This window comes from Solanum verrucosum, unplaced genomic scaffold, assembly GCF_900185275.1.
Source record: "Solanum verrucosum unplaced genomic scaffold, falcon-dt-bn FXZP01000060.1, whole genome shotgun sequence".
Classification (NCBI taxonomy): Eukaryota; Viridiplantae; Streptophyta; class Magnoliopsida; order Solanales; family Solanaceae; genus Solanum; species Solanum verrucosum.
This window is the reverse complement of record NW_026020129.1, coordinates 8,353,382-8,375,861: the sequence shown is the minus strand read 5'-3', so window position 1 is coordinate 8,375,861 and position 22,480 is coordinate 8,353,382. Positions and strand designations below refer to the sequence as shown.

The window sequence follows — 22,480 nt, the reverse complement described above, 5'->3', positions numbered from 1 at the left end:
ATCTCATGTTTCAAATAAATAAACTCAGATGGTAGGAGAAGTGGAGAAGATGGTGACAGTAGGGCTTGTTTGGGGAGCCACAAATGCCTTGATGCGAAAAGGCGCAATCAAATGGGATGAAACCATTAAATCATTGCCACAACCAAACACACCCCAACACAATATAATGACAACTCTCAAAAATTGGTTCAAACTTCTGTTGATATGGCAATACTCTTTACCATTTGTTCTAAATTTATCAGCATCAGCTACATTTTTCGCCATTCTTAGTGATACGCAAATTTCTTTAGCTGTTCCTGTCACTAATGCCACAACTTTTGCTGCTACGGCTGTTTTCGGATTGATTCTTGGTGAAGAAATTCTTGTTGGTCGTGCTCTGTTTGGTACATTTCTTATTTTTCTTGGTGTTTATATTTGTATTATGTAAAATGTTGAGAATTGGGGTGTGTTTGGTATGAAGGAAGAAAATGTTTTCCAATTTTCTCATGTTTGGTTGGGCTAAATGTTTTGGAAAATGTTTTCCAAATCAACTCATTTTCCTCAAATTTAAGGAAAATGACTTCCCTTCAAAACTTAAGGAAAACATTTTCCAAAACTCTCTTTCAACTTCCAATTAAAAAAAATTGTTGAAAAAATCAATTTATTTGGTCCCTACCCTCAAATCAGCCCCCCCAACCACCCCCAAATAAAATAAAAATTTAAAGTTTATTTTTAAATTCAATATTTTTACCCCACCCTCACCCCTACCCCACCCCTACCACCACCCCTCCCAAAAAAATATTAAAAGTTGTTTTTAAAAGATATTTCTAATTTCAATTTTTTATTTTTTTACACCCCTACCTCCTACCCTTGCCCCCCCAGCCCCCTATCAGCCTCCCACTCCCTTCAAAAAGAAAAAAAATTAAGTTTGTTTTTAAAAAATATTATTTCATTTTTTCACCCTTACCATTGACCCCCTTACCCAACCCCCACCCACCCCCTACCACCCCCCCACTCCCCAAAAAAAAAATTAAGTTTGTTTTTAAAAAATATTTTTGACTTCAAAATTTCATTTTTTCCACCCCTACCCTCGACCCCCCACCCCAACCCACCCCCCAAAAAAAATTTTAAGTTTATTTTTAAAAAATATTTTTAACTTCAAAATTTCAATGAAAACATTTTCCTTCATACCAAACACACCCTTGATGAATCTTGTTGGATATGATAGTAAGACTGAAAAATGGAAATACTTGTTTTGTTTTTGAATTTGAATATACACAGAAAGTTCAGAATTCACCCTGATTTGAATGTTGATGTTTTGGTCTTGGTCAGACATTATTTGAAATCAGATTGATTTGAAGTTGAAATTTTAATTTGAATATGCGATATAGATTTCTTAAGCTGTATTTTTTCTCATAAAAATGAAAAACTCACAAGTTATAAAAATTACTATCAAAATTTTCTCAATTTGTTTTACCATCTTACCAAACAAGCAAACCACAATTCATAAACAAGTATTCAAATATCTTAAAGTGTTGCAATGATAAATTACATATTCCTTTTATAAATGAATATTTACGATTACAAATTTTCAATTACACATAATTTTATAAAAATTCACTAATTAACAATATAATCCTTTCACATAGCACAAACAATTTAATCCTTTTTAACAAATATGAACTTATGAGTCAAGTTTTATTGGAAATCAAATCATAGTGTTAAATTGGAAAACCGGTTTTCGTATTTGGAGTGAAAAATTGACACAATATATTACTAACTAAATATTTTTTTTGTGAAAAAGAAAATAATACGAAAGATTAAGCTTCAATTCTTTTACTTCAACAGCTATGCCAATTTTTGAATAAGTAGATCAAAAGAGTTCAATATGCAGATTAAACAATTTTTTTGCAGAACAACACTGAAACTCGTAGTCTCGTACAACTACTATCAGCCATTTAAACTTAACCAAGACCTGCTGTGATATCCCTCGGCGGAGCATCTCCGTCAATACGGGAAGGCCTAACTATACGGTCAATAAGACCATATTCAAGAGCTTCTTTAGCAGTGAATCGCTTCACCCGACTCAAATCCTTGTGAACCTACATGGTTCCAGTTACTATGATCAACAGTTTTGATATGCAGAGATGAATTTTTACTCGATATAATGATGAGAGTTTGTTTAGGTGGAAACTAATTTCGAATCATAGTTTTGAAAAACAATGACATACCTTTTCAATAGGCTGGCCTGTCTTCTCAGACAACTCCTTGAAAAGGTAATTTCTAATTCTGAGAAGTTCTTCTGCTTCATTACGGATATCATCAGCCTGCCAAAGATGAAAATGTAAGCATATGTAGTCTCAGAAAGATCATCAAAAACAAACATTTCCTTCCAAAATGTCGTGGAGGGAAGCAAACCTGTCCGCGTGCAGCTCCAGCTGGAGATTCTAATGCAATCCTTGAAAGAGGCATTGCACATCGATTGCCCTTCATGATGGAAATTTTACCAAATTAACAAATACGCTTTAGTTTGCCTTTCCACACAATCACATCACTGACAAAAGAAACTAAGCCAAAACAAAGAATCCTGGAGAACTTTTTCCCCAAGAGTGCTTAATGTGAATATGCCTATCATTTGAGGTCTTTGCATTAACAGTTTCTCATCACAAAAGGATTCCTCATTTAGGCTAGGAATGAACAAGTGCATTAGCATCAGGTGAATCGTACGAATCACATATTTAATCCCAGTGATATACCTTCAGAAAAACAAGAATTGATCTAGACAGCCAAAAGAAATCATATGTCAATTTTTTCCTCCTTTTTCCTTTTTCTTTTTTGTGATTTGTTTTCATCAATTTATGACCAAGTTATCATTTTGAAAACTTAACCAAAAAAAGGAAAAAGGAGAAAGTAGTCTGACTGCACATTATAAGATAGAATCACAACTTTCAGTGAGGGCCTTCGAAGAGAGACAAGACCAACTAATAATCAGGCAAATTCACCTCTAGGTTAAAATAAGATAAAATGAACTCTCATAAAATAGAGTTCTTTGGGTTGTCATCACAAGGGGCTGATACCGGCAAATTTCTTTTCAAGTCAAATGCTGAAAAAAGAAATTAAATAAAAAAGAAAAAGCGAAACTAGCCAAAATGTCCAGAAAAGTCAATTGCATCTTTAGATAAAATAATCAGCTACAAACAACTCGAAAAGCTACTCTAAGTAAGACACTGTAGATAAGCACAGGTATTTTGTTCACATTTCATCACTACGAGAGAAGTATCGTACCTTTTCTCCAGCAGCAAGAAGAAAAGCGGCAAGATTGTAGGCAAAGCCCACACAGTGGGTACCAACAGCACTTTTCAGACTTTGCATTGTGTCGTAAATGGCCATGGTTGGAGTTAGCTGTAATTAGAAGTAACTTTAAGCATAACAAGAAGAAAGAAAGCGGTCTGAGTACAAATTTTAGAAGAAAAAGGAGGTGTTTCTAATTAAAAAAGAAACTTTGACAACAAAGTAAAATTGGTAAAGAACTCACATCACCACCAGGGCCATTGATAAACATGTAGAGCTTCTTGGAACTATCAATACTGTCAAGGTACAGCATTGTTGCCAATATCTGGTTGCTAAATTCTTCATTTATCTCTTCTCCAATGAAAATAACACGTTCGCGGTACTGCATTCGAGAATTCAGTGATATTTTCCCAGATAAAAAATATGAATTATTATACAATTAGTCAAAGAAGAAATGAAGGCACTCTTCGAACAGGAAGTGATCCAGAGAACAATGTAAAGGGCTCTAGATCACAAGTTATCAAGCTTAGATTTAATGGACTTAGAAGTCATATTCAAATAGTGGTTCAGCCAATGAATGTGCCGGCTACAACCACTAATAAGAAGAGACTGGTCCTGCACCTTGACATCTTAAATTACTGCTAAAACGAATAAAATTCTTTATCCAGATAGCAATAATCTGCTAGCTTAACTAGAAACTGAAGGCATGTTACTTACAAGAGCATTCCACAAATCAACCCATTGCCACGATGAGTCAGTTGGATTTCTATAGGGCACCTTTGGTGTCCCAATGGGCATCATGGTAACTTGTGCACGTGTTGCTTTGCCATCTTTAGTTCTGGAATTAGGAATTATGATTTATGGGTCAGGTTAGAAACATAAGCAGCAGCCAAATGAAACTTGAGAAAAAATATACGAACTTGATATATCCAAAGGGGAGTTGAGGTTCCACTCATAGAAGAGATGGGATATACTCAGAAATGAACCACATGCAAGGCACAAGCTTGTAAGTAACTATCAATTGAAACTAATGCAAGTGCTACACCTCATTCAGATCTGCTTGTTAGTGAGACACACCTCATCAGATCAACTGAGATCCTTTTATTTTTGTGTTTGGGGGTGAGGGGTTGGGGCGGGGGGGGGATAGAACAGTTTAAATCTTCTCATTTGAACTTCGGAATGATTTGAAATTTGATTGTAAACAAAGTATACTGACTTATGCTAGATATAAGTTCCTTAAAAGATGGAGGCAATGTTAAGCATAAACTCATAAACTCACGTGAGGGAAAGATCAGAGAGGTATGAAGGAGGTGGGATCGAGGAGAGGAGTGTACGGTGATTTACATGTCATATTTGGAAGTGAAAGTAGTTTAGGAGATAAGTTGGGGACTTGAGCTTCTAGGGGAGTCGAGCAGAAATTGAGTGAAGATAATCTGGCAAGAAAATCCAACAAGTATAGTTGGACAACAATGATCAGGCCATTCAGATAGCATCAATGGAATAAACAGATCAAGACGGCTCATCCAACTCTCTTTGTTGCAGATTTAGATCAATCATATAGAGAAGTAATTTAGATGATTACAAGTAGAGATTGAGAGGAACTAAGGATTTTGGGGATATTTGGTACTTACGAAGAAGAGGGAGCAAGAGAATAAATCTGGAAGACTGAGTAAAGATGGCATGAGCTTTGGGAAAAAGAAAACCTTTTTAAAAAATTATCAGAAGCGAAAAGACATGAAAGAGAAAATAAGGCTGACAGGTTAGAAGGTTTGAGTGTGAGATTTAACAATCCAGCAGCAAGAAATGTGCAGAGTTTGGAAAAAGCTCAACAAAGGGAAGAATAGCTCTGCACAAGTAATTGTTGATTCATATTCTCTATGCTAATTTTTATTAGTAAATTTCACTATCCTCGATCAAGTCATATATATTTCCTGGTTGCTTGTTTACTGGGCACTCGGCCTTTCCAGCTTGCCTGTTAGGCATTTTCTGTTAGTAGTTTGAGGAAAAGGATTGCGGCTCCAAGATGAACTTGAACAGAACAACAAAGCCCATACTTCATAAATATCAACAGCTAGATAAAAAGACAACTTCTTTTCCCTTTTCAAAACCATTAAATTAAATTAGCCTGCGGCATCTTCCTCTCCCGTGGAAAATATCCTCGGCTGGGACGGCAAGAAACTAAAAGAAAACTATGCATAGGTGAGAAAGGCAGATGGAAGAAAGTACTATGCATTGAAGAATAAGAAACTACACGACTACTAAATAACTCCCTACCTCTCCCACATAAAAAGCGGCAACACTTGACCACTAACTAGCCTTCCACTCTAATCCTCGACCTCCAAACCTTCATATCTAGGGTCATGTCCTCAATAAGTTGAAGTTGTGTCATGTCTTGTCTAATCACTTCTCCTAGTTCTTTTTTGGCCTACCTTTCCCTCTCTTAACTTCTGTTACTGCCAACCTCTCACACCTCCTTACCGGCGCATCCGCACACCTCTTCTTCACATACCCGAACCATCTCAATCTCGCTTCTCTCATCTTGCCTGCTACGAAAGTCACTCCCACTTGACCCTGTATAACTTCATTCCTAATCATATCTCTGCTAGTATGTCGACAAATCTATCTAAGCATCCTCATCTTCTGATCAACCAAGACCAAAATACTCACTCAAAATTATAAAACCAAGAAGTCCATTCATATCTACATTCAAATCATCCATAATTCTCACATACATATTACAACTCACGTTCAATTCCTTTCATTAGGTGGACATAGCGTATAAGCAACGAGTTCATCTGAAACTCATTTCCTTTGGCTCCTACACAAGGGAACATCCACTAGCATTGATGACTATTAAGAAAATCAACCACTGCTCTAAATCCTCGATTCGCCCCTACTGACAAAATACTCTAATTCTAACAAAACTAGGTCATATATACATACATAACAACAACACATCATTATTCAAGACAACAACTTTTTAGCTACAAAATTCACCCAATTATTAGAAAAAAATAATTACCCGGATTCAATACTTTTGTGAACTCTGCTGAAAAAATCAACATTTAAATTAGATGTCGCAACCCCATAAGAACCTGCCCAAAATTATAAAAAAAAAAAAACAGTTATTATCCAATTAAAACAAGGGGAAAAAAACACAAATTAAGATAACCACTATGTAATAAAACATACCTGGAGATTGGATTCTTAATCCAACATAAACTTTGCTGGCGCAGCTGAAAACAATATAAAAAGTTAAAAAAAATTACAAAAAAGAAACATTAATTTTGTGGAAAATAAGAAAATTGAATTGAGAAAAAAGAAGAAGAGGGCAAATGGTACCTTAAAGAAGACTTAGGGATTTTAGTTTTAGAGTGTAGATATGAGGAAGAAGTTGTTGGAAGAGCTACTGCCATTGATGCTTTGGTGAAGCAACAAAGGTAGAAGAAAGAGTGTGAGAAGGAGTTGTCAAAATTTTTTTTTCACGAAGCACCTTGTTGCTTTTTGGATAGGGAAGAGTTCCGGGTCCGGGTAGAAACCCAGATTAATATTTGACCCGTTAGAATAAACTTTTTTAAAAAAAAAATCGATTTAGGGAGAATTATTTTTGACCATTATTATTTTATTTTCATTTTAATTCTTCTTTCGTTATATTTTTCTGTATGTTTGAGTATTTGCATTGTGTTTTGTTATTACTATTATTATTTTTATTTTAATAGAGAGAACAAGGAAACAAGTTACTATAATAGAAAAACTCTTTTCTTAGAGGGTCTAGGTAATTCTTGAATAGTAGAAATTCATAACTTGAAACTCAGACATAAGAAAACAAAAGTTCGTTAAAAACACATTTTATTGTAATTTGCATGCAAGGGGATCGTTGTACGAACCCATAAACAAAGATTTGGATGAGCAAAACTTGAATAAGCTTCAGCACAATCATTTAGCAATTTAGTTACACTTACAGACCTAGCCAATTGGCATTGGAACATTTTGGTTTGAGCCACCAGAAAACTTACACAAAAACTGAACTCTGATTTAGCTACGTTCAATTGAGATAACTATAAAGAGAAAAATAAGCAAACAACAAAAGATATGTCCAGAAATAGAATATGATATCACTTGCAGTTTTACCAAATTGAAGGTTGAACTTCAAATGTCTTTCCATAAGTACATCTGTCAAAAGTGACGAATCATTTCAGAACGAACAACATGAGACATACTATATGTTCCTTTTTCGAAAATGGTTAACTTCTTTACTAGGAATTATTGTACATGGTAACAAGGCATCTGGTGAGCACACACGGATGGCAGATGGCTGAACTTCGTCAAACAGCACTAAGCAGGCTTCTCATATGTGTTTGCGTCTCTGAAATCTGAAATAGCACTACGAATCATTCCAGCCATATCAGATCGAACAAACAGATGTGTATTGTCCAAAACATGTATGATGAACTTTTGTGATTGTGGCAATGAAGCATTCATATTGATAATAAACTGAGTCATAGGTATATCACTGCAAAAGAAGAAAGCAAACCTCAGCATCAAACAAGCAGAAGTATTAGAAAGAAAGATCGCCAAAGAAACTTGGCTGGGAAGTTCTGACCCTATATTCTACCAACAAATATTGTCATTCGATTATCTTAAGATAGTACTTTACCATGATAGGTACAATCCTTTGACCGCATTCACCATCACGTATCAAAACTCTCCAAGCTTGAGCTGCAAAATAAATGATAGAAATTAGCCAAGAAGTTATATGGCCATCCATATGCAAAGGCGTAATAAGTATGATTACAGCTGTTTGACTAATACAATGTTCTAACTTAAAGAAAAGAGAGTGATGAAGGGATCTTTGAACCTAAAATAAGAAACCAGAGAGGCTGTTAACAGAATTGAGTAGAACTTTAGATGTCCTTGCACATTCTTTATTAAGTCCTTCAGATTTGCTGCCTTAACTTTGGAAAGATCGTTTTTGTTCACATTTCTTTTCATTTTTTTCTTCTAGAAGTTGAGAAAGTAAGAAGAGTGAACAAAGACCCCACAGAGTGGTATCATAATTTTTTTATAAGGAAATCTTCCTCCTTATCCATGAAATTGACATATAGTGAATGGACGAACCCCTTCAACTCGGGATTCAGACTTAAAATAGTAAGACTTTTAAGATAGTCCTGAAATTTGGGCCATCTTGCCTCATTTCAACTCTGTCGAAGATAATTCCAATTTCATGCAACTCAAGATGTTTCATTTCTACTTGCTAAACACTTTGCTATAACTAGCGTTTTCAAAGGCGTGCTTAGGCCCTGAAGCAACGCACAAACCATGTTGAACATTTCGCTATCGTCATCAAGTCTCTAAGGCTTACTTATTACTTGCCAATGAGCATAATCACAAAGAGACCACACTAAACAATTTATATCTCAGTTTCCTTACTCATATCTTTGTTATTCATGCGTATAATTATTAGTCTTGAACTACATACATATTTGCATTTCCATTTGCACCTTACTGAATTAAGGCTCACGCTTTATTTGCACTGTGCGCTTAAAAGCCCCAACAGACCTTAGTCTTTGATCACACTGACTTTACTAGTTATAATTCATAAATGTTATCACAGAGTTGATCCCTTCAAGCAGAATGTTCCTAAAAGTTGTGAAATTAAAAAATCCCCATTGGAACAAAACAAAACAAAATCATGTCAAATCGGATCTTAGCTACAACTAAGAATAGTCTATTTGATCAGATCACTCTATCACAGTGCTAATACTGATTCAGTAATTTCAACAAGAATTCATGTGCAAAATTTCATCAAATTTGCAATAAATAACAGGTATAAACTCATAATTTTACTCTAATAAATCATAGTTACGAAAGATTAAAGGAAAAAAAAACAACAAAATCATAGTTTTAGTAAAATAAAAATAATAATTGAAGGTGCAATTTGAAGGAGGCTAACCTGGGGATGAATCGGAGATGAGGTGAATGACAAAGAGGAGGTTTTTGGTTCTATTTTATGGCTGAATCTCCACATTGTCACCCTCAACTTTGTATAAATACCACAATTTATCTAAACTTTGTCAAATGCACAATTAACCCTCCTAGTACTTTTTCTTATCGCAGAACCAGTCCCAATTTATGTACACTTTTTATTTTTTGATATCCAAACTATGTAAATTTGATTAATGTTTTAATAATACATTTTTTTCATTATATTGATCTGAAAAGAATTGTAATTTATAATATTTTTCATATAGTATTTTAACATCTAAATTTTAATGTTAATATATTGAATTGATTTGATTCAATTTAACTTTAAAAATTAGTCAAACTGACGCTAGAAAATTAAAAATTGTCACATACTTAATTTGCTTAGAAAAAGGGGAAGAATACTTTGGGACCCTTTAAGTTTGGCACATTTATTCAGTACACTCCTAAATTAGTTTAGTTATAATTACCCTTTGAACTTAATTAGTAATTTGTTAATCTTGACACTTGACACCCCGAATATCAGCCAATATATTCATTATTTTAGCACATACATTAATTTCGACAAATAATTGAAAAGGTGACACGTCACACGTACGTACATTCAAATGAAAAAAAAAAAAAAAAAACACCAAAACCAAAAATAACTAGTTTAAAATGTGGATAAAAAGCTATAGAACGAAATCCATGAGCTTTGTAAATGGAAGTGAAATAACTTGATGTTAAGTGCTTGGTTTTGGACAAACAAAGAAACTTCGACATCCCAAATTCACCAATTTCTCCTCTTTCCTCAAACCTGCATAATTATTAACCAGACATGAGTCACATGTTAATATATAGCGTTAGAATTATAATTTTGAATTTATAAGTTATAAATACACAACTTATTAAGATTTTGATAATTGTTTTGTACATATTAAATGAATTTTTAAATATATAATATATATTTTGAATCAAAATAATTAAATTCGACTGCATTAGCTCCCGTCCTTGATAAGATAGCTAGTCAATAGGTTTCTATAATAATAAGTTGATGAGGTAGAAAAAAGGAATAGTTGGATTTGTTTCAAATATACTCTCTTGGAATAAAAGTAGATGTCAAGTTTTATATGTTTAATTTCTATTTTAACTATACCATATTTTTAATGAGAGTGATATAATAAATTATAATTCTATTTATTATGTGTCAAGTGAATACCGAACCAGTAAAAATATTCAATATTATGTTTAATTGAAACTTACTCTCCATACTAAATTGAGAATAATGAAGTTCATAACAAAGCGGATCACTACGATTCAACAACGGCCGCCGTTTCTCCTTCACGTAAATCTCAATCGCCGCCCTTATCAATTCTCCGACGGTATTCTCCGGCGACATCACCAAATTCACCGGGCCCAAACTATTCTGAATAGTTACATTCACCAACAACTTCGTTAACTTGTATTGCTTATCACGAGCGTCGCTGGCGGTCGCGACCGCGAATCTCGGCGACGCTCTGCTGCCGCTGTGCATGGAGCTACTAGATATATAAACTATTAATACGAGGATTTATATTTTTATTTTAATTAATGTTGTGGAATAATAGAGATGTTTATTTTTGTGTGTGTTGTGATGGATTGTTATATATTACGTAAGAAATGGAGGGGTTGGTGATAATGAAGTTTTTGGCAGATAATGAAATTATTTTAGTTTTTGTGGCGCACGAAATTTCTAGGAAATAGCTGCTACTCTCATGTCTCAACTTTTCTGTCCCCCCAAGTAGGCAGTACTCCTTTGTCCTTATTTATCTGATATTTTTCGAATTTTGAAACTTAAATATGTTTTTTTGTTCTAACGCTAAATAAGAAATGTTCTTCAATTTTAAAATGAGATCATATTTAGTAGATAGCGAGTTTCCTGATCTTCAAATTTTATTTACATCTTATATTTGTAAATTGGCTCATCTTCGTAAAGGAATTGAAGGAGTAATAATGAAACAACGTCGACTATAGTCTCTAGCCTTCCAAGCTAAGGACAATGATATCTCATCAACACGTGTTGTTAGAAAAAAAAATGATTTTCTTTAAGGAAAAATGGCCAAGAAATTTGGTTAGAATGGTATTTTACCTTTTTAAATATTTTTACCCTTTTAGCTTTAATATCTTTTAATTAAAAAATGAAAAAAAAATCAATTTATTTTTAAAAAAAAAAAAAATTATAGATTTTTTAATTTTCTTGCCATTTTATTTACATCTTATTTTCTACTTTCGCGTTGCTTTTGTATTGTTTTTTTAAAATCCTTTTTTTTGTGTGTTTGATTTAGCGTACAATCTAATCTAGATTTTTCAAGTATCAAAAGCTATATTAATATACTTTTTTCAACGTTTAGGTGGAGTAGGATAAAACAAGCTAGAAAAGATACTTATAAATTAAAGAACTAAAATTGCTTAAACATTTAGGAACATAGTTCCAAGATTTCAAATTATTTTTGTGGCTCAAATTAGGGAGAGTATTCATGCGCTTTTGTATCTTTTCAATCCCATGACATTTTGTATTTAAATATTTGATATATATAAATCTATACAATATTTTGCTTTATAAATGAATGGATCTTACAGTGATCCATTACTGTTTGGATGATAAAATAAAAATTACATGGAAGGGTAATATCACCATGCAACATATCGTATAATATGTTGATCGAGTAGCAAATCAAATACTCATGCTACTCTATCATATAATAAGTAAAATTCCGAGTTCACCTCTATTACGAGTTATGTTGTGTCATTGCATGCAACCAAGGAATTTCCACAGCCTACATGTTCTTCTAATGATTTTATTTATCTTGCGACCAAAGAATCCATCGAAGACAATGAGTGATTGGGCATTTGCCTTAACAGGACCAATCTGATCTGTAGTTATTTCTCGATTACTTCCATTACTATTACTCTTTCGAAGATAAAAACTTCTGCTCCCAACATCTCCAATCACATCTGTGTTGCTCAAGCCTATATGAATAATAAAATACAAAATTATAACGATCATATAAGGGAAAATGCATAAGTACCCCCTCAGCCTATGTCCGAAATCCCAGAAACACACCTAACCTTTACTAAGGTCCTATTACCCCCCCGAACTTAATTTATCTATAATATTCTACCCCTTTTCGGCCTACGTGGCACTATCCTTAAAAAAATGTCAACATGCGCTGGGCCCACCTGATAGTGCCACGTAGGCCAAAAAGGGGTAGAATATTACATATAAAATAAGTTCGGGGGGTAATAGGACCTTAATAAAGGTTAGGTGTGTCTCTGGGATTTCGGGTATAGGCTGGGGTACTTATGCATTTTCCCATCATATAATTGACCCTAACTTATTTTGGACTTAATTAAAAGCATAGCCGAAATTTTGCAATAGCTGTATTAATTTATTAATCAAATTCTTAAGTCTTGAAATACAACATGACATTCCCTTACAGAACATAGGCAACTGTGTCATTCAAACATTTTCTTTAATCTAACACCAAAAAACAACATTATCTTTGATAAAATAGTCAATATATCACAGACCAATCTAAATAATGTGATTAATTACTGGGTGAGCCAGAGATTAATATTTTAAGTTTCATCAGCTAACCTTACATCAAACACAAGAGAATTGACCTTTCAACAAAGAAAGGGTTTATACACCAAAATTATTTAAATACCAATGATTATATAATTAGATACATTCAATATTAGTCCTAAAAATCACTAATTGTTCTAATCAACATTTGTTTACATTATAAATGTGAATTTTTAGGGTGGACTGTGGAGTACATACATAAATGTAAAATTGGTAAAATTAGCAAACGAAAACATGATGTGTTTAATCTTATTTAAGTTTGACCCGCTTATTAACTCATCCTATTTGACCAGCTCAATTCAACTCATCTAAAATATGGGAGGACGATAACCCATTGTTTAGTCCATCTTGACTCAGCCACCCTAACCGAAGTAACATTTAGGAAGGTTAATGACCGTTCATTTATTAATACAGTCTATCCAGACCCGCCAAATCAAGCTTAGCCTGTTCATTTTGACTTGTTTAAATTTAACCCAACCTACTCATTTGACACCTGTAGGCTGTAATCATTATCTAATCTCCAAAACTAGTTTGGATTTAGTAAAGTTGAGGTTTAGGACTTACTTTGAAGACTGAAGTGAGATTGGTACAATTGAAAAGATGAATCAGCTCTGTTTTTATCAAGACGAGGAGTCCGGCCTTCTTCACTATATTTGTCAATCACAAGCCTTATTGTCTCATCAACACTTGATCCCAACTTCACCATTGTTCTTACTGCCCCTGGACTTCCTTCAACTGTCACATTAACCACAACTTTTGCATCCTTCTTATACCCCTTCTGCACAAAATCCTCCAACATATTAGACATCAAAAATAAAAATACTCCTTTCGTTTCAATTCCTTTGTCTAATTTTGACTTGAAGCAGAGTTTAAAACGAAGGGAGTAGTAGTAAGACACCCTCACTTCCAATAGATTGGTCAAGTACAAAAGACTGTTGATTCTAATAGTGGGGTACGCAGAACTTTTTGTAAGCAGTGTGGATATTTTAAAAAGTGATATAACCTTAGTTCTATAAAGTACAATTATATATATCATCTGGATGGATTGTAATTTTACAATGAGATGCAAATATTGGACTATTTCAAGTTGATTTAGCGCTGGTTAGTAAATTACTAGTCATTCACACAACAAAGAATGTGAAAACAAACACTATCAATTGGGCGATTGTTGATTTTCACACAATTAGCATGACTAAATTGCAATAGCTTTGACTTCATAACATCATTATAGGTGGGGAAGAAATATCAGCTACCAACAACAATAGTATCAGAACTCGTAAAGTTTAAATTCTGAATTCAATTTTGTATAATGGCACAATAATCTTATTCCATTAATTCATTCATGCATCTAGTACAAGTTTCTAATTGAGTATTATTAGTAGCATTATCAAAACTCAAATAAAATGAATTTACTCAAATAATGGAATTTCAACGAATAGCACGCAAACAAACTCCCAAAATTTCCCCCAAAAATCCAAAAAAGGGGAAAATTACCTGAAAACTCGGCGGAGATCCAGAAATCAGATAATCCGGAGACACGAATAAATCCGAACAAGTTTGTGGCCGGAAAAGTATTTCCAACGACTGCGCCATCGCATCCCGGCGATCATCATCTTCAAAGTCAACAAATCCAATTTTCAAAACACAAGGCTCCGATTTGCTTCTCTCTAATGCCTTATAATTAGTATCCCTGTGCTGCTTCGATGACCGGCGATTCACCGGCACAGGCGTATACCTCCGACGACCCGACGGCGACGGTTTTAGTGCTCTGCTGGAAGTTTTCCGGCTCACCGGAAATCTTCGCCGGATATTGTTATCTGACATATGTATAAATGAACTTGGTATTTAGAGTGTACTTTAATTAATTTTGCAGTTTGCTAATTAGAAGCGTATATATACAGGTACATGAAGGCGTATGAATAGAATCAAAGTGAAATGTGTGAAAAATGCCAAAAATGGAAGTTGCTTGGAATTTCAAGGTGGTTACTGGTGACCGTTTATTTTTTATTCTTATATTCATTTCGTTCTTTTTCAGTTTCCGCGTTTTACTTTTTGATAGTTAATTTAATTATTTTTTAAAGTTAAATTAGATTTTTTAAATATTAATTAGGTATTTTTTAAATTTAAATTTAAATATTTAAAAACTATATAAAATATATTATAAATTATTTTCATATCAATACAATAAAAATATGGGAATACATCACATCTTACTCTTTTCTAAATATAAAAATTGATGGAATTTGAATACATCCTAGAATATTTCGATAAAAATATTAGTCAAAATTTATACTCCATCTTTTAACTGTCAAAAAGGAAATTGTGACTAATAAAAAAGAATAAAGTGAATATTTCAGTAATTGTATACTTACAAGGAAGGTAAAATTTGAAAATAGCTTAGTTGCATTGAATATTTATCTTATTAGCGTAAGTTTAATTTTCCACGTTATAATTTTGTCTCTATTTCCATGTAAGGAAAAAAATTTGCATTTAATTTTTACGCAAATTCATGAACACGGGTATTGACATACCACTCTTATCACTAGTTTTTCAACGATTAAGATATTTAAATGATTGAATCGAATTGAGTATTAAGATTTGTATTATGGTTTAAGCGTGTGAATAAATGATTTAATTAGATAATAATTGAATATTAAGATATGTATTATGATTCAGACGTGTGAATGTATAATTAAATTAGATATTAATTGAATTTGAAGATATGATGAGATTATGAATTTGAATTCATATTTTATTAAAAGACTTAAAGATTCGTACTTTTTTTCAACATCTGTAAATTTATATAAAAGTTGACTTTACTGAATTAATTAAACATAAATTCAAATAAGTTACATATTATATTGGAAAAATTACTTGAGTGGATCCTATTTAAAAAATAATTACTTATTTTAAATATACTCTTTAATTATTACCATTTATAACAATATATAACAATACTATATGTTTTATTAGATTTGTCTTTCTCTTTTGCCTCTTTCTCCTTTTTCTCTCTCGCCTTTTTAATTTTTTATTTCTTTTTCTCGCTCTTTCTCCCCTTTTTTCTTCATATTGTTCTTTTTCCCTTGTTTTCTTTCTGCTGCTGCTTTTTCTCTCTTTCTTTCTTTCTATTGTTTTTTCTTTTTGTTGCACTTTCTCCCTCTCCCTCTTGCTTTTTTCCCCTTTCTCTCTCTCTATTTTCTTTCATATAGTCAATGATTCGTAGACTAAATAAATTTTTATTATTAATTAATTAATTAGACAAGTAATCTAATCGTAACAAATGAAGAGACATAATAAATTGCAAAATGAATTAAACTTGAATTAAAAATGTGTTCCACACATATTAAAGTTGAATTAGAAGAGAATTAATATGAATGCAAAATGTAGCAAACGAAAGAGCATTCTATGATCTGTAAACGGAATGAATTTGTATAACAATGAATTTCACAAGTAATTAAACGTAAAAAATCAACTAATAAATTGCAAAATTGATTAAAATTGTATTACACTAATATTAAACAAGTAAATAAATTAAACTTCCTTTAAAATTGTATTACACAATATTAAAGTTGAATTAGAAGAAATAATTAAGAATGAATGAAAAATGTAACTAACGTAAGACAAGACAACGATCTATAAACTGAATTAAACTTATATTATTCATGAATAAAACATGTATTATATGTGCCTTATAAATTATTTTTGGTTTGTATCACTAAGAACGAGTGTGATGTATTATAAGTGTGTTACCTAAATTACTTTAGTTCATATCATTAAAAATGGAGTGAAGTTTGCAATATGTATTATAAATGTAGGATGTATTATTCATGATTTTAATACAATTATGAAACATATCTAATACAAACGTGATATAGTTTCGTAAACTTCATCCTTTTCGAAATTCAATCTAATATTTCTCCTAAAATCAATTCTAAACTTAACCAAATCCTCTTTAAATTGAGATATTAAACTCCAAATGATATTTTCAATTATTTGTAGGAACAACCTATCCAAACTAAAGAGCAAACAGGTAATCTAATCGTAACAAATGAAGAAACCTAATAAACTGCCAAATGAATTAAACTTGAATTAAAAATGTACTACACACATATTAAAGTTGAATTAGAAGTGAATTAAATACGCATGCAAAATGTAGCAAACGAAAGAGCATTCTGTGATTTGTAAACTGAATAAACCTTGTATTAATAATGAATTAAACAAGTAATTTAATCATAACAAATCAACCAATAAACTGTAAAATGAATTAACTTGTATTAAAAGTGTATTACACAAATATTAAAGTTGAATTAGAAGAGAGAATTAAGCATGGATAAAAAATGTAACTAATGAAAACACCAGACAATGACCTATAGAGTGAATTAAACGTATATCAATAATGAATTAAACAAGTAATCTAATAGCAACAAATATTAAACTACAAAATGAATTAAATTTGCATTAAAAATGTATTACACAATATTAAAGTTGAATTAAACAGAAAATTAAGAATAAATAAAAAAACATAACTAACGAAAGACAAGATAATAATCTATAGACTAAATTAAACTTGTATTATTCATAAGTAAAACATGTATTATATGTGTCTTATAAATTATTTTGGTTTGTATCACTAAGAACATGAGTGATGTTTGCAATATATATTAAAAATGTAGTGTGCATGTATTAATCATTTGGTTGGTATCACTAAGAAGAGAGTAAAGTTTGCAATATGTATTAGAAATGTATTGTTCATGAATAAACCTTATATTATATGTGTCTTATAAATTATTTGATTTGTATCACTAAGAAAATGAGTGATGGTTGCAATATGTATTATAAATGGATTGCTCATGAATAAAACTTATATTAGATGTGTCTTATAAATTATTTTAATTTATCACTAAGAAAATGAGTGACGGTTGCAATATGTATTAAAATGTAATGTGGATGTCTTAAAAAGATATTATTAGTGTATTACCTAAATTATTCTTGTTGGTATCACTAACAAAGGAGTGAAGCGTGCAATATGTATTATAAATTATTCATGAATAAAACATGTATTATATATATCTTATAAATTATTTTGATTTGTACCACTAAGAAAAAGACGACGTTTGCAATATGTATTACAAATGTATTGTTCCTATATTATAAATGTATTAAGAGTGTGTTGCTTAAATTATTTTGGTTGATATCACTAAAAAGAGTGAAGTTTGTAATATGTATTATAAATGTATTGTTCATGATTTTAATTCAATTTTAATACAATTATGAAACATATCTAATACAACTTTAATACAATTGCGATACAGTTTCATAAACTTCACTTTTTTTGAGTTTCAATCTAATATTTCTCCTAAAACCAATTATAAACTTAACCAAACCCTCTTGAAATTGAGATATAAATTCCATACGACATTTTCAATAATTTGTAGGAACATCCTATCCAAACTAATCACAAATTCGTAAAATTCAAATAATGAATTCAAAATTTGAATCTTTATAATGACCATCAATGGTGAACTCTTGTTGTTGTAGTTTTAGAGATTTGAAATTTCTGCTTGAAAACATGATTTTGTACAAATTTTCATCTTTCCATTTCTTTTTTCGTTGTATTTTTTGGATAAAAATAATGAAATATGAAAAATTGATTTGTTATTTAAATGAAAATTTGAAAGAAGAAGAAGAAATTTTAAAAAAAAAGAGAAAAGAAGAGTCGGAAGATAATAATTATAGAGAAAAGAAAGATGAAGAAGAATTAAAAAATAAAGAGGAAGAGGAAAAAGGGCCGAGAAAGAGGCAAGTGGCGGTACATTTTTCTTAATTGCAAAAAAATTGTTATATTTAGTTAGAAAAATTATATTGACATAAATGGTAAATATTTTTTTAATATAGCATATTTATGTGATTTACCCTATATTATTACAGAGATTTGCATAACTAGAGTTCTGTAGGAAGCTTAACTCTTTTAATACCCTTCTTAGAGGGTGATTAGGAGATTGAGTGCATTTTATTAGGTTAATAATAAATAGATTGTTACACATAAATCAAAATAACAAAGCAGACAAAAAGCAAAGCAAATTCATTATTACTTTTTCCCCTTACAACTGAAAAAGGTATAACTTGTTCGTGCTCAAAGCAACTCTAGCTAGTCGAAGTATCAGGTGCACTATTAATTGTTGCGATATTTTATGAAATTCGTACACTAGTTGGACCCGATCCTGAATATGATTTTCAAGTATGAGAACTAGATCTAATTGAAGAAGAACCAAAAGAGATTAAGAAGAAGATGCAAATGTAATGTTGTTGAACAACTTAAGAAGAAGATGATTTACTAGGTTTCTGTTATATTAGTTTTGTAATTTATGAAAAATACCTCTACTTTGGGCGAAATTGCTGTTACGATATCAAACTTTATGGATGACTTATTACCCCTGAACTATTTAATAGTGTATTTTATACCCCTGAACTATTTAATAGTGTATTTTAAATGTATATATGTGCCCACGTGGACACATTACTATTTATAATGTTGCACGTGGGCAAATATATATGTTTAAAATACGGTATCAAATAGTCTGGGGGTAATAGGTCCTCATTAAAGTTTGATATCGTAATAACTTAAAATTATTTTTGGTGTTTTCAAGTCAAAATAACTTTTAAGTATTTTTATAATGTTTGAGGGTGACCAGACTCTCTTGGAGGCTGCATAATATAATCGATGATATGCAAACACAAAATGCATCAGAAGAATGTCGCGATTAGTCATTGCTATAGAGAAAGTAATGGAGTCGCAGATGCTCTTGCAAAGCATGAACCACCCTTCAAGAAGATAAAATTTTCCTACTTAAAGAAGAGCTTCCTAAGGAGGCTATTGGCCCCCTTAAAATGGATAAGATGCAGCTTCTGTCCTTTCGAAGACGAGTAAAAAAACACTCTTCTTGGTGCTACAAGCCCCCAACTTAGGCTAAATCTAGCTATTGGTTACTTCGATGTTTATCTAGGTTTATAGCATTTCAATGTGCCAAAACTCTTAGTCTTAGACAAGATCTCTAATTAGGAGTATTAACTCTACTGTAAATGCTTTTTTTGTGTCTGGAGGTTGGGTTGCCATGTCCCTCTCTGGCTCTGTAATTTTTGCTAAATCTTATTAACATGGTTTTACAAAAAGAAAAGAGTAACACACAAAAAAAGCTTTTAAGCACTTTTTTAAAAGTCAAAAGTGACTCACACTACCTCGAAAGGGCACCTTAGGCAGGTTCGTCTCCTTCCTTCTTATGAGAGAATTATGATAAGGGTTGTAGGTCGAGTTCAAGGTATATTTGGGTTTTGTCTAAGGATTTTCCTACGTTAATTAGGCAGAGAAGGGCAATTGACTTCCTTCCTTCATTCTTATGTTCAAGTGTGAGTAAAAAGACTTTTATGTTTTAAGGTCTGAATCAAACTTATTTTAGATATATCATATATATTATATTTATATTTGGAGAGATGGATAGATATGATTATAACCCGTTCAAATTGAATCCAACCTGTCCAACTGTCATCCTTATCTAACAAGTTCGGAGCCAAAAGGGCACATCAATTTTTTTTAAAACCAAAAGGACAAAATCGCTCGTGACGAAGCAATTTTCTTCTGACAAAATTGACGCCGTTACTCCATTAAAAAGCATAAAAATTGCTGCCCTGTCAACGATTTTGTCAAAAAAAAAATCTTATAAACATGGCAGCGTTTATCTCAAAAAAAAAAACTTTTTAAAATTGAAATTTCTTAAAAATATTATTTTTTTTTTAAAAAAAATTGCTTGCAAGGCAGCGATTTCATTAAAAAGATTTTTTTTGCTTAAAATAAATTGCTGCCTTGAAAAAGCAGCAATTTAAAAAAGGAAAAAATAATCAGTAAATTTTTTTTCTAAAGAAATCGCTGCATGGCAAGCGATGTTTTAATAATTTTTTTTAATATCCGGACTAAAACTGTGCCAAGAGTCTAATCCTTATTTTATGTCTGATATTATCTCTTTTTAATTATCTCCAGGTTTAGGGCCGGCATCTATAACACCCCTCCTGTTTAAGACAAAAAGCAAAGCAAATTCATTATTATTTTTGCTCTAATATGGAAAAAGATACCGTGAATTGGTCTGAACTTCCATACGATATACTTGTTACAATAGCGAATCGCGTTACATGTATAGATGATTTCGTTGTATTTGGTGCCGTTTGTAAATCATGGGGAACTGCTGCTACCAAAGAAATTTTTGATTTTTCATCTCCCCAAGCTCCGTTGCTTATGTTGGCTGCTAATAAAGATGATGAATATCGAGAATTTTACTCTCTTTCCAAGAAAAAAGTTTCACGCAAAGTCTTTCTCCCCGAAGCTAAAGGGCGAGAATGTTTTTCAACCCAAGGATGGTTTTGCACTGTGGAATATATAGCTACAGTTATAAGAGATATGAAGTTATTGCACCCTTTCTCACGTGCCCAAATACAGCTTCCTTCTCATACTAGCTTGTTAGAATATTCGGAATCAATAGATGTGATCATCATCCGCAAAGTTGTGTTATCTGCTAATCCTTCCTTTACATCCGATTATGTTGTAATGATCGCGTATCCTTATAGGCATAAAAGTTATTTGGCTTTTTGGCGACCTGGAGATCTCCACTGGACCAAAATTGATATTGACAGATGTGGTTTATTCAAGGATATACACTACTTCAAAGGACAATTTTATATGATCACTTGTGATGGAGTTTGGGTTATTGATAATCTTGAACCCCGCTTGCTTCTTTGGGTAACCATTAATTATGAGAGAAATACGCACTCAAAGCATCTATATCTAGTTGAAGTATCAGGTGCACTATTACTTGTTGCGCAATTTTTTGAAAGTAATAAACTAGTTATACCCAATATTGAATATGACTTTCAAGTATGGGAACTAGATCTAATTGAAGGAGAAGCAAAAGAGATTAATGTTTTGGGAGATAGAGCAATTTTTTTGTGGTGTAATGCTTCAACTGTGATTGATACTTCTAAGTTTATAGGGGTGAAGCCTAATCACATCTATTATACTAGTGATTGGATAGATTTACTTTCCCCCCACAAAAGTGGTGCTTGCAAATATACGAGGGCTTACAATGTCGAAGATGGAAAAATTACATCGGTTCATTATGATTCACCTGTTAGTCCTATTTACCTGTCAACTTGGGTTACACCATCGTTCTGACATTTTAGATTCAAAAAGCTCTTCTTGGTCATTTATTTTTGTTTTCCACTTTATCAAGAATTATTTATTCTCTTACATTGTAATCTTGTTTTACATTTGTAGTTTCTTGCTTTTCATATCTATGGAGTACTATCTTTTGTCTATTGTGTTTAGTTTCTATGTTTTCATTAGTGTGACGATTTGCCTTTTCATAATTACTTGATTTGCTGCACTTGAACTGAAGGACCTTCTCTTCCGTCTCATACCCCTCTTATAAAATTTCACTGGACGTATTATTGTTGCTAAAATAACTACCGTCAGTATTGATTTTGATCATACCAACGCTAGGCTTATTCCATCTAACATTGATGCTATGAACAAGACGGAGATTTTCCACCTTGTTGCATAAGTTGATCCAATTATCTTCA

At 32.0% G+C, this 22,480-nt stretch overlaps 6 protein-coding genes across 9 annotated transcripts in view; 2 read left to right on the top strand and 4 right to left on the bottom strand.

The window, feature by feature from the left end:
* Window positions 1-13: 13 nt before the first annotated feature.
* LOC125826175 (uncharacterized) lies at window positions 14-427 on the top strand. Its single transcript, XM_049505493.1, has one exon. The coding sequence runs from the start codon at window positions 29-31 to the stop codon at window positions 425-427; it is 399 nt and encodes a 132-aa protein (XP_049361450.1). The 5' UTR covers window positions 14-28.
* A 1,360-nt stretch (window positions 428-1,787) lies between these two features.
* The window catches only part of LOC125826167 (ATP-dependent Clp protease proteolytic subunit-related protein 2, chloroplastic), a 231,171-nt gene continuing 210,478 nt past the window's right edge, over window positions 1,788-22,480 (bottom strand). For 2 of the 3 annotated variants that reach the window (XM_049505481.1, XM_049505482.1), the window contains exons 2-10: window positions 6,613-6,693; window positions 6,463-6,506; window positions 6,293-6,365; window positions 3,988-4,108; window positions 3,515-3,652; window positions 3,265-3,381; window positions 2,398-2,466; window positions 2,211-2,306; window positions 1,788-2,081 (exon numbers count right to left, since the gene is read on the bottom strand). In XM_049505481.1, coding sequence (XP_049361438.1) covers window positions 1,944-2,081; window positions 2,211-2,306; window positions 2,398-2,466; window positions 3,265-3,381; window positions 3,515-3,652; window positions 3,988-4,108; window positions 6,293-6,365; window positions 6,463-6,506; window positions 6,613-6,686 — 870 coding nt within the window. In that variant the 5' untranslated portion in view covers window positions 6,687-6,693 and the 3' untranslated portion in view covers window positions 1,788-1,943. Of the gene's footprint in view, window positions 2,082-2,210; window positions 2,307-2,397; window positions 2,467-3,264; window positions 3,382-3,514; window positions 3,653-3,987; window positions 4,109-6,292; window positions 6,366-6,462; window positions 6,507-6,612; window positions 6,719-22,480 lie in introns of all 3 variants that reach the window. The other variant, XM_049505483.1, reaches the window with a different exon arrangement.
* Window positions 7,364-7,995, bottom strand: LOC125826177 (general transcription and DNA repair factor IIH subunit TFB5). Its single transcript, XM_049505495.1, has 2 exons — window positions 7,928-7,995; window positions 7,364-7,783 (listed from the first exon to the last, which is right to left on the bottom strand). Exons 1-2 carry the CDS (start codon window positions 7,960-7,962, stop codon window positions 7,606-7,608), a joined length of 213 nt encoding a protein of 70 aa, XP_049361452.1. The 5' UTR covers window positions 7,963-7,995; the 3' UTR covers window positions 7,364-7,605.
* Window positions 9,777-10,811, bottom strand: LOC125826176 (uncharacterized protein At4g22758-like). The gene is made up of 2 exons (XM_049505494.1): window positions 10,495-10,811; window positions 9,777-10,048 (listed from the first exon to the last, which is right to left on the bottom strand). Exons 1-2 carry the CDS (start codon window positions 10,763-10,765, stop codon window positions 9,975-9,977), a joined length of 345 nt encoding a protein of 114 aa, XP_049361451.1. The 5' UTR covers window positions 10,766-10,811; the 3' UTR covers window positions 9,777-9,974.
* Window positions 11,757-14,742, bottom strand: LOC125826168 (uncharacterized protein At4g22758). Of its 2 annotated transcripts, none has more exons than XM_049505485.1 (3): window positions 14,351-14,742; window positions 13,421-13,631; window positions 11,757-12,240 (listed from the first exon to the last, which is right to left on the bottom strand). In XM_049505485.1, the coding sequence occupies exons 1-3, from the start codon at window positions 14,678-14,680 to the stop codon at window positions 12,017-12,019; spliced, it is 765 nt and encodes a 254-aa protein (XP_049361442.1). In that variant the 5' UTR covers window positions 14,681-14,742; the 3' UTR covers window positions 11,757-12,016. The 2 variants fall into 2 exon arrangements, with proteins under 2 accessions (XP_049361442.1, XP_049361441.1); XM_049505484.1 differs by having other exon boundaries at window positions 11,764-12,240; window positions 13,421-13,634; window positions 14,351-14,739.
* LOC125826709 (F-box protein At2g26160-like) lies at window positions 20,967-22,073 on the top strand. Its single transcript, XM_049506057.1, has one exon. It carries the CDS (start codon window positions 20,967-20,969, stop codon window positions 22,071-22,073), a length of 1,107 nt encoding a protein of 368 aa, XP_049362014.1.